The sequence below is a fragment of the Salmo salar genome, chromosome ssa15 (assembly GCF_905237065.1).
Source record: "Salmo salar chromosome ssa15, Ssal_v3.1, whole genome shotgun sequence".
In the NCBI taxonomy this organism is placed as follows: Eukaryota; Metazoa; Chordata; class Actinopteri; order Salmoniformes; family Salmonidae; genus Salmo; species Salmo salar.
Genome location: NC_059456.1, coordinates 58,737,522 through 58,750,032, shown reverse-complemented (window position 1 = coordinate 58,750,032; position 12,511 = coordinate 58,737,522). Strand labels below are relative to the sequence as shown.

At 43.6% G+C, this 12,511-nt stretch overlaps 1 protein-coding gene across 1 annotated transcript in view; it reads right to left on the bottom strand.

The window, feature by feature from the left end:
- Positions 1–4,447, bottom strand: part of LOC106571809 (probable methyltransferase-like protein 24) — a 119,869-nt gene extending 115,422 nt beyond the window's left edge. Inside the window, exon 1 of the mRNA XM_014145276.2 lies at positions 3,722–4,447. Coding sequence (XP_014000751.2) covers positions 3,722–4,078 — 357 coding nt within the window. The 5' untranslated portion in view covers positions 4,079–4,447. The remainder of the gene's footprint in view (positions 1–3,721) is intronic.
- Positions 4,448–12,511: the final 8,064 nt, after the last annotated feature.

The window sequence follows — 12,511 nt, the reverse complement described above, 5'->3', positions numbered from 1 at the left end:
ATAGTAAAGCATTGCATGCATATCATCACATTTGCGTAGTGGCATATAGCAGTGAAGTAGAGACACTTACAGAAGTTGAACACATGGAGAACATTTTTAGTGGCCTATGGTCTGGGAAAATGTTTGCCTTTTTATAAACGCATTTCAGGTAATTCTACATTACTTCACATGACTGGAGATTTTGGCATAATCTCAAGACATGGGAACTCGGAACTGTGAAATCTCAGACTTCCAAATTCAGTGTGTTAAAGACAACTGGGAACTCGGTAAAAACGAGCTCCAACTGGGAAAATTAATTTTCAACATTCATCCAACTTGGAATTCCAAGTCGGAAACTCAGGCATCTTTCAGAGCTCCAACTTTCCAACCTGAAGCTCACTGAGGTCATGATTCCACCTCCTTTTTTGTTTGAGTTCCCAGTTGTCATGAAAGCACCATAATACTGCACAAATGATCGAAATGACTGGCTACTTTGACACTGACAAACTGAGATTCTGAGATCAACCTTGGTGTGTGGAGACACATATTGTAGGCTACAATATGAGGAGGAAATTATAGTCCTAAAAATGCTTTCCAGTTACATTGACTCAACCAATGACGCGCAGCTTACTTGCTGGTGATGGCCGATTCGCCCGTGCCAAAAGCCTCTCTCTATCGTTTTACTTTGTAAAACAATAAGCCTATTTGGAAGTTGATCAAATATTTTGATAGCCTACAGCAGACAGATTAGAGTCTTCTCTTTTCAGCAGGAGCCATTTGCTTTCCAATCTGTGTTTTCCAGCGATTGTATTTGTAACACTCGTCGTTAGAAGGAGAAGTGGACCAAGGCGCAGCGTGGTAAGTGTTCATGATACTTTATTTCACAACACACTCAAACAAAATAACAAACGGTGAAAAAATGAAAGCGCACAGTTCTGTCAGGCTCAGATGCTAAACAGAAAACAACCTCCCACAAACACGGGTGGAAAACAGGCTGCCTAAGTATGATTCCCAATCAGAGACAACGATAGACAACCACACTCGGCCCAAAAACAAAGAAACAGAAAACATAGACTTTCCCACCCGAGTCACACCCTGACCTAACCAAACATAGAGAATAATAAGGATCTGTACGGTCAGGGCGTGACAGTATTTGAAATATTGCGAAAGGCCTGTTTTGTCTGCATGCTGTTTGTTCACTGACAGATTTGCCGCACGTTCCCGAATGTACGCAAAACCTTGTTATTGGGCTACACCCCACAGCTAGGCAATTTTTAAAGAAGCTGTTCATCGTGTGTGTCTAAATGATATGCTTGCTCATGGTGTAGTAGGCTATTCTAAATTATTTAATTTATTTCTGAACAGACCGCAGTAATTCTATAACTTTGGCAAATGTATTTCAATTTATCAGGGGTGCTGCAGCTCCTCTAGAACCCTTCGCAGGCTATAATTCTATAAGGATATAAATGATGAAATGCAAGGCTGGTGAGATGAGAGTTGCAGGCTCATTCGTGTCTATCAGAGCAGAGAGAGGGAGAAAGGGAATCTCGTTCCAGTTCTGTGAGAGACACAGGCCCGCTTCTCACAAGGCCATGCATTGGTCTCAAACATAGGTTACAATGTTGTGCAAACCTGATACCGTACCCTAACCGGCCGCACGAGTGCACCATCGTGCGCTAATTTTGATACACTGGTTGAATCATCAAAACAAACTCTGAACCAATTATATTATTTTGGGGACAGGTCAAAAAGCATTAAACATTCATGGCAATTTCGCTAGCTAGCTTGTAGTTGCTAGATAATTTGTCCTATTTAGCTAGCTTGCTGTTGCTAGCTAATTTGTCCTGGGATATAAATGTTGAGTTGTTATGTTACCTGAAATGCACAGGGTCCTCTACTCTGACAATTAGTCCACACATAAAACGGTCAACTGAATCGTTTCTAGTCATCTCTCCTCCTTCCAGGCGTTTTCTTCTTTGGACTTTTAATGGCGATTGGCATCTAACTTTCATAGTTACCACTACGACCGACCGAACTCAGTTCATCTTTCAATCACCCACGTCGGTATAACCAATGAGGAGATGGCACGTGGGTATCTGCTTCTATAAACCAATGAGGAGATGGGAGAGGCAAGACTTGCACCGCATTCAGCGTCACAAATAGAACTGACTTCTATTTTAGCGCTTGGCAACGCAGACGCTCGTTGGCACGCGCAAGTAGTGTGGGTGCAATAATTGAATAACATGTATGTTTAAATGTATTTTGCAACGCACGTGACGCAAGCGGTGTGGTCAGCATGTTAAGCTCAGGCCGGCCCAACACGAATCAACTTTGATAACTTTTTCAATTGCAAAAAGTGACAATTATTTTTCATGCCATGAGAGGTACCGGGATCCGGCCAAATAGGTCCCGGAACTGAACAGTCCAAATTAAGCACTGGTTCTGCTCCCGTAGTGCAGTTTGTGACAATTGTGTGTTAAAAGCAGAGAGCACCAGGCAGCATATGGCATATGGTGCTATGTATTATTGATATCACAGCAGTGGCCAGCTAACTCTCAGTGCTCAGGGTGATGTGGCATAATGTGTGATTTCTTTGCCTGCAGTGATCTTCAAGCAGCCTCCTTTGAGACATGGCTGAGGAGATTGGAGTTTTGTGTCTCTTTAAAGATTCAGAGATGAAAGAGTGGGTAGCTAAAGAGCAGCATGGCTCGCTGAGGAGAAAGACAGAAAGGAGAGGGAAGACTGGGAATGAGATTGAGGGGTGAAGAGAGGGAAGGAGGGAGAAAGGAGTGAGATGAAGACAGCAGGGAAAAGAGAGGGATAGAACGTTGGGGGAAGAAGAGAGCCAAAGCGATAAAAAATGGTAGACAGATAAACAAAGAAAGAGAAAGAATTTGGAGTCAACAGGTAGTGTGGTGGGTGTGGTGCATGGTCAGAGGTCAGGTGTGTGTGTGTTTGTGTGTGTGTGTGTGTGTGTGTGTGTGTTTCTAGGTGTGGCAGCAAGGAGTGTCTTTGTCTCTGTGTGGGACTCCCACCCCAAGTAACTTAGTAGCAAATCTCTAAACCCCTAGTTAAAACTCTTTCGCTCACCCACTTTCATATGTAAACATCTCTCACAGCATATATTTAGCATTTAGCATGTTTCACCAGTGCTAGCACTCTCACTCCAAGCACATTTCAGGATTCTAAAGTTGAACATTTTTCTGCTAAATTAGAAGTAGAACATTTGAGTCTACGGTTCTTTCAGTTTGAGAGTGTCTATCATATTCTTAGTGTCTATCAGATAGAGTAATTCTCCTCAACTGTGTCCATTGTCTGTAGTTCAGTACAACAGCTCAGCTTATCATCAACCACTTAAGAGTCCTTTCTTCTCTGTAATCTAACAACAGTCAGCCTCTCTCTCCTCTTCAGCCTACAGCCAACCCATTGATCCCTCATTGATTCCACTGCCCTTCTCCTCTCCTCCTTTTAGTTTAAACTCTATCTGTCAGCCTCTAAGGATTAAGCAGCTTTGTGCCAACAACACAGTGACTGAACAAGTGCTCCCGAATGTCCCCTTATTGAGTCACACTCTCCAGGTGGGCATTGTCCACTAAGCTCTGATCTATGATCAGATAACACTTCTATAGTTCCACAATTCTAATCCTCAATATTGAACAATTAAACAGCAGAACTGACTTCAGATCAGATAAGAGTTTAGTGGTCACATCACCCTACTGCAGGTATAATCACTCTCACTCACCTTTCTCTTTGGTCGCAAAGGTGGGCAGCACGTGGAGGGGTTGTCCCCTCCCCCTGTCTTCCCTGCTACAGAGTCATTCTTCAGCGTGCGTATGTAGGACACCATTCTCTTTATGGCTCTGTCCTCAGTCCCGAAGTTGGGCTCCAAGGGGTCCTTTGTCCCCCGTGTCCTCGCACCCTTGTCTGGTAGCACCTGGCTGGTCTGTGTGGGACATCCTAAAATGAGGTGCGAAGGTGCCCCCCTCCTGCTCCCCAGCTCCAGGTAAATGTGAACACAGACACAGAGAGAGGTGAGGAGAAGACACAGGCGCAGAACCAGTCCTCTAGTCAGTCTGTCTCTCCCCATGCCTGGCCACATCTCTCTCTGTATCTCTCCCTTTTTCCTGTTCCTCTCTTTCTAGCCTCAGTCCATGTTCTGAACAGTGAGATTGTTGATCTCTGTCTCTGTCTCTATCCCATTCTTCCTCTCCTCCTCCTTGGAGTGGTTAGTCTTTCTCCTGTCCTCATTCTTTCCCTCCTTCCCTCCACTTGGAAGTCCACAGTTTGATCAAGATAGGCAGGAGCAGTGCTGAAGGTTTGTGAGACAGGAGGACACCTGCTCTTCGCAAAACAACTACCTCAGATACTGTGTGTGTGTGTGTGTGTATGTCTCTCTCGCCCCCTCGCTCTCTGTGTATATGTGTGTCAGTGTATGTGAGCCTCTGTACACAACTCGTGGAAAAGAGCATGTAGCTTTCATTGAAAAGTTTGGAACTTCCCCTTCCCTCTCCTAGCCCTCACACCTCTTTCTCGCACACACCCCTCTCACTTCATCTGTTCCCTCCCTCTCTATGTTCCCCTGTGTCTAGGGTTACTGTGTAACTCCACACTGGGCAGGGCCAACACATCCACAGCTATCTGTTACCAAGGCCTCACATTCTCTCTCTACTTAAACTCTGTTTCATACACAGAGGAGGTCATATAGAGAGTGAGAGGGAGACAGGGAGAGAGAGGAGAGAAGAGGAGTGAAGAGGAGTGGGATTTAGAGAAAGAGAAGGACAGGGAGACAATGAAGTGCAGTCTTGGAGGGTGGAGCATTGTATTAACGGCGTGTGTGTGTTCTTTTAAATCAAAGGCGTGTTTTGCAGTCTGTCACAGAAAGAGAGGAACTAGGGAAAAGAAAACAAATGGGAAGAATGGAGAGGAAATGGATACAGAGGTTGATTAGAAAAGGTTTTGGGTTGTTGTAAATGAAAGAATGAGGGAGCTTCATCTACGTTAGAGCTCTCGTTTTCGCTTTCATTTTCTCTCTCACACTGTGGGTATAAACATGATTATTCTAAACTGTTGGGTCCTATGAAATCACTTTGAAACACTCTACACTCTTAGAAAAAAAATGTTTCAAAAGGGTTCTTTGGCTATCCCCATAGAATAACCCTTTTTAGTTCCAGATTTAAACCATTTTGGGTTCCATGCAGAACTCTCTGTGGAAAGGGTCCTAGATGGAACCCAAAAGGGTTCTACATGGAACTAAAAATGGTTCTTCAAAGGGTTCTCCTATGGGGACAGCCAAAATGTACACTTACTCCCACTCCCCAGAAGCAGCCCAATTGCTCCTTTCTTTCATAAAAAAAAATATTCCAATCCCCCTACTGCAGCTCCCATCTATTAAGTCTCGATTGCAAAGGGTAAAAAGAGTTTACAGTATGGCTGGCTGATGGAAATAAGTGGATTTTTAGCACATCTGGGAAAAGTTTGGGGGACTTTATTAGTTGATGTCAGTGAAGTTGTGGAGGTAATGATTAAGGATCCACACAGGCTTTATGAAAGGAGGGGAATGGGAGGCTCCCAGACAGTGTACCCTTTATTTATGAAAACAGGCTTGTGGTATTGACCAGAGACACACAGTGCTCTGTTGCCACCTGTATGTAGTGAGAAGTACCACGCACACACACGCACACACACACACACACACACACACACACACACACACACACACACACACACACACACACACACACACACACACACACACACACACACACACACACACACACACACAATTAAACACCTTATTTGCCCGCTTCGAGGATAGTACAGTGCCACTGTAGTGGCCCACTAACAAGGGATGTACCCCCCCCCTTTTCCGTGGCCTGATGTGAGTAAAACATTTAAATGTGTTAACCCTCGCAAGGCTGCTGGCCCAGACGGCAGCCATAGCCGCGTCCTCAGAGCATGCGCAGACCAGCTGGCTGGTGTGTTTACGGACATATTCAATCGCTCCCTATTCCAGTCTGTTGTCCCCACATGCTTCAAGATGGCTACTTTGCTTTCTTGGGTACAGGAACAAAAGAACTGAACTAAATGACTACCACCCCGTAGCACTCACTTCTGTCATCATGAAGTGCTTTGATAGACTAGTCAAGGATCATATCACTTCCACCTTACAGGCCACTCTTGACCCACTTCAGTTTGTATACCGCCCAAACAGGTCCACAGACGACGCAATCGCAATCACACTGCACACTGCCCTATCCCATCTGGACAAAAGGAATACCTATGTAAGAATGCTGTTCATTGACTACAGCTCAGCATTCAACACCATAGTACCCTCCAAGCTCATCATCAAGCTGGAGGCCCTGGGTCTCAACCCCACCCTGTGCAATTGGGTCCTGGACTTTGACGGGCCGCCCCAGGTGGTGAAGGTAGGAAACAACATCTCCACCTCGCTGACCCTCAACACTGGGGCCAAATAAGGGTGCGTTCTCAGCCCCCTCCTGTACTCCCTGTTCACACATGACTGCGTGGCCATGAACACCTCCAACTCAATCATCAAGTTTGCAGACAACACAACAGTAGTGGGCTTGATTACCAACAATGATGAGACAGCCTACAGGGAGGAGGTGAGGGCACTCGAGTGTGGTGTCAGGAAAGCAACCTCTCAATCAACGTCAACAAAACAAAGGATATGATTGTGGACTTCAGGAAACAGCAGAGGGAGCACCCCCCTATCCACATCGAAGGGACAGCAGTGGAAAAGCTGGAAAACTTTATGTTCCTCGGCGTACACATCACAGACAAACTGAAATGGTCCTCCCACACAGACAGTGTGGTGAAGAAGGTGCAACAGTGCCTCTTCAACCTCAGGAGGCTGAAGAAATTTGGCTTGTCACCCAAAACCCTGACAAACTTTTACAGATGCACAATCAAGAGCATCCTGTCGGGCTGTATCACCGCCCTCAACTGCAAGGATCTCCAGAGGGTGGTGCGGTCTGCACAACACATTACCGGGTGCAAACTACCTGCCCTCCATGACACCTACAGCACCCGATGTTACAGGAAGGTCAAAAAGATCATCAAGGACAACAACCACCCGAGCCACTGCCTGTTCACACCGCTACCATCCAGAAAGCGAGGTCAGTACAGGTGCATCCAAGCTGGGTACGAGACTGAAAAACAGCTTCTATCTCAAGGCCATCAGACTACTAAACAGCAATCACTAACTCAGAGGCTTCTGCCTACATTGAGACCCAATCACTGGCCACTTTAATAAATGGATCACTAGCCACTTTAAACAATGCCACTTTAACAATGTTTACATATCTTGCATTACTCATATCATATGTATATACTGTATTTTATACCACCTATTGCACCTTGCCTATGCTGCTCGGCCATCGCTCATCATTAAACTTTTATGTACATATTCTCATTCACCCCTTTAGATGTGTGTATTAGGTAGTTGTTGGAGAATTGTTAGATTACTTGTTAGATATTACTGCACTGTCGGAACTAGAAGCACAAGCATTTCGCTACACTGCATTAACATCATACATGTGTATGTGACCAATTGTAACGGTCGTCGTATGGAGTAGACCAAGGCGCAGCGGGTTGAGTGCTCATATTTACTTTTATTGAACACGTACAAAAACAAAACAAGAAAACGAACGACAAACAGTCTTGCATGCTACACACAGCAATGCAAAAACAACTTCCCACCAAAAGACAGGTGAAAACAGGGCTACCTAAGTATGACTCCCAATCAGCAACAACGATGTACAGCTGTTCCTGATTGAGAGCCATACCAGGCCAACAAAGAAATAAACATAGAAAAACCATAGAAATACAAAACATAGAACAATTCCCAAAAACCCCAGAACACATAAAACAAACACCCCTCTTACATAAGAACATATTCCAACAAACCCCGAACCACATAAAATGAACACCCCCTGCCACGTCCTGACCAAACTACAATAACAAATAACCCCTTTACTGGTCAGGACGTGACACCAATACTATTTGATTTGATTTGAATTAAACTGGGTTATATTCCCCAGTCAATATGGAGGATGTTAGTTAAATTTGTTTTCAATCAATACATGGTATTTTCACAAGTATGTGGTGAATTTGAAAAAATCTTAGTACGAAACTACAAACTGGTAATACTTGTAATGCAGCAAGCCTTATTTTCAAAACCTTTTTACTGTGCATTGATTTTGTTTGGAGACGTCTTTCACCACACAACCATTGAGTCAAAATATAAGTTTACTCTGAAATATCATGAGAACATTGATTAAATCACCAGAACACAAGATAATGATATCTTCTCAATTTAGTTGTTTTACCAACCAGTTAATCCAATAGAAAAAAAATGCTAAATACATGTTTCAAAATTGCCCTTTGATTGTTATATGCTACAGTACTGTAAGTTACAGCACATTACACTGTTTTCACATAGACAATACACTTGCACTCCCCATCATTTATATCCAATGTGTGATCAAAGGTGTGATCTTTGAAGACATCTTTCATAATCATTGATGCATCAAAATAAATGTATTGTTCAGATATAAAACATAGGTGTACTGTAATCAAATGAGACAAATACAATTATTGAAAGAAACATAACGTTTAGCAGGCACTAGTTTGCATCAAGCCCGTCTTGAGCATGCCCACATAAAAATACTACAATTTACTATAGTACTATAGTACTTACTATAGATATCTGTAGTAAACTGTAGTACACTATAAAATACTATACTAGACACTGTAGTATCCCTCAATCATGTCTAGTACTTAGTATAGAATTGTGTAGTACACTGTAGGATTCTATAGTACACTGAACAAAAGCAACAAGTTCAAACAAGGAAATCAGTAAATTAAAAGAAATTCATTAGGACCTAATCTATGGATTTTACATGACTGGGAATACAGATATGCATCTGGTGGTCACAGATACCTTAAAAAAAGTAGGGGCATGGACCAGAAAACCAGTCAGTATCTAGCTTGACCACCATTTGCTTCATGCAGCGCGACACATCTCCTTTGCATAGAGTTGATCAGGCTGTTGATTGTGACATGTGGAATGTTGTCCCACTCCTCTTCAATGGCTGTGCGAAGTTCCTGGATATTGGCGGGAACTGGAACGCTGTTGTACACGTCGATCCAGCACATCCCAAACATGCTCAGTGGGTGACATGTCTGGTGAGTATGCAGGCTATGGAGGAACTGGGACATTTTCAGCTTCCAGGAATTGTGTACAGATCCTTGCGACATGGGGCCGTGCATTATCATGCTGAAACATGAGGTGATGGCTGTGGATGAATGGCACGACAATGGGCCTCAGGATCTCGTTATCTCTGTGCATTCAAATTGCCATCGATAAAATGCAATTGTATTCATTGTCCATAGCTTATGCCTGCCCATACCATAGCCTCAACCCCACCATTGGGCGCTCTGTTCACAATGTTGACATCAGCAAACCGCTCACCCACACAACATCTGTCTGCCATCTGCCCTTTACAGCTGAAACTGGGATTAGTCCGTGAAGTGCACACTTCTCCACTTGCCAGTGGCCATCGAAGGTAACCATTTTCCCATTGAAGTCGGTTACGAAACCAAACTGCAGTCAGGTCAAGACCCTGGTGAGGACAATGAGCATGCAGATGAGCTTCCGTGAGACGATTCCTGACAGTTTGAGCAGTTGTGCAAACCCACAGTTTCATCAGCTTTCCGTGTGGTGGGTCTCAGACGAAGAAGCCGGATGTCGAGGTCCTGGTCTGGCGTAGTTATACGTGGTCTGCGGTTGTGAGGCCGGTTGTACGTACTGCCAAATTCTCTAAAACGACATTGGAGGCGGCTTATGGTAGATAAATGTACATTAAATTCTCTGGCAACATCTCTAGTGGACATTCCTGCAGTCAGCATGCCAATTGCACACTCGCTCAAAATTTGAGACATCTGTGGAATTGTGTTTTTGACAAAACTGCACATTTTAGAGTGGCCGTTTGTTGTCCCCAGCAAAAGGTGCACCTGTGTAATGATCCTGCTGTTTAATCAGCTTCTTGATATGTCAAACCTGTCAGGTGGAAGGATTATATTGACAAAGAATAAATGCTGAGGGATGTAAACAGATTTGTGCACATAAATTGAGAAAAATAAGCTTTTGTGAGTATGGAACATTTCTGGGAACTTTTATTTCAGCTCATGAAACATGGGACGAACACTTTACACGTTGCGTTTATATTTTGTAAAATGAATGGATTCACATACAAGGCAATAAGCTTAAGTTACAAGACAATGCTGCCATTAGCAAAGCATAATTCTAGACACAGATCTTAGGTAAACTTAAAAGATAAAGCATGGACAAAGCCATGCATACTAGGCCTAGAAGCCTAGGAAATGATAATTGATCATACAACCTCTAATGGACAGGATACAGGATCAGGGAGAGAACAACAGACCTTCATTTCATTTATAACATCTGAAAGTGTAAAACCAACCACCATTGACCAATCAAACAATACCAAGTTTACACGAACCTGAGCCCAATGTAAATAAGACAGAAATCCTAAAAGGACAATTTGCAAAGAGTAATTTAAAGTTCACCCTGGACAGATACAAGTTACCACTGAGATCATACATCCATATAGATGGCATTAGAATTCTACTCATAGGACAATTTTCAGATAGAATAATACCATAGTATCCATGTTTGGCATCTATCACACATTCAATAGTCAGTCGTCTGGATACTGTAGAGAGAGATACATTTTGGCCCCTCAGAGGGGAAATGGCATACTGGTCCTTGAAGTATTGTCCTTTGTGTTTTGCCGGGCCATTTACATTGTAGCCCCAGGTGACAGAGAGCACACTGTTTAGGGCCGAGCCTACACGGGCCTGGATGCAAGGGAAATAACGGCTGTGAGTGGCCATCGGTCTGAGAGCTGACTTAAGAGTTATTGGCAGCCTAACATAGAGAATAGAAAACGCTGGAGTGCCAATTCAGCTGGCAACAATGTGAGTGGGACGTCCCATGCTCCGCCAAAGAAGAGGCAAGCACTGGCTATCACCAACCAGCACCAGAACCATGGACAATTCTTCCACACGTCACTATTAACGTCACCAACTAGCTTGGTTATCTCGGACTCGCCAACCATAGGCCTAATAGTTCTTGCCTATTTAGGCCTATTGTACAGTTATTAAATCATTATTTATTGAAGTTCTTGTCTCTCATCATCATTAAATCCTGCTAGCATACAGTCACTGCTCTGCCTCTCCCGTCCTTTCCAGCCACCTCGCTCGGCTTAATCCGCCCACGTGTTTCTGGTGAATTATTATTATTTAATCCCCCCCCCCTTTTTCGTGATTACGATCTTGTCTCAACGCTGCAACTCCTCAACGGGCTCGGGAGAGGCGAAGGTCGAGTCATGCGTCCTTCGAAACATGACCCACCAAACTGCGCTTCTCGACACCCGCTCGCTTAACCCGGAAGCTTGCATCGGAGGAAACACCATTCAACTAACGACTGAAGTCAACCTGCAGGCGCCCGGCCCACCACAAGGAATCGCTAGAGCGCGATGAGCCAAGTAAAGGCCCCCCGGCCATACCCTCCCCTAATCCGGACGATGCTGGGCCAAATGCTCGCTGCCCTATGGGACTCTCGGTCATGGCCGGTTGTGACACAGCTGTAGTGACGCTGCAACACTGCGATGAAGTGCCTTAGACCACTGCGCCACTCGGGAGGCCCAGTTCTTTGCTTAAGTAATAGAAAATTGTATTTATACAAATGAGAAGACAATCGTATCAAAAGTAATGTGAGCATTGCATTGTGAAAAGCAATTAATTTATATGAACATGTATTGCAATGTGAAACATGTATTTCTAGATGGTTAAAAATTCACTGTATGATTTTGTGTGTTGTGTTGTTCTTAGTCAATTGAAAATGTGCTTAGAGTTTTGCAACAACTGCCTTTTTGATTATATGTTTTGAGTTTTGTACTAAGCATTGTGAAAATGTTCCATATACTTGTAAAAATTGCACAAAAGCGATTGAAAGAAAACAGTAAATATAAAATTACTTTCAATGAGTCATATATTTGATTAGGTCTGTGTCACGCCCTGACCATAGAGAGCCCTTGTTTCTCTATGTGTAGTAGGTCAGGGCGTGACTAGGGGGTAGTCTAGTTTAATATTTCAATGTTGTGTTCTAGTTTATATTTTTTATGTTGGTGTTTTGTATGATTCCCAATTAGAGGCAGCTGGTAATCGTTGTCTCTAACTGGGGATCATATTTAAGTAGCTATTTTTCCCACCTGTGTTTGAGGGTTATTGTTTTGTTTTTTGTGCCTGTGCACCTCGTAGTCACGTTTAGTTGTTAGTTTATTTGATTTATTTGTTTTTGCTTGAAGTTTCACTTTGGAATAAAGATGTGGAACTCTACACACGCTGTGCCTTGGTCCCGTTCTTACGACAACCGTGACAGTCTGTTTCTGACGTGTTTTTATTAGATTGTTTCACTTAAATTCAG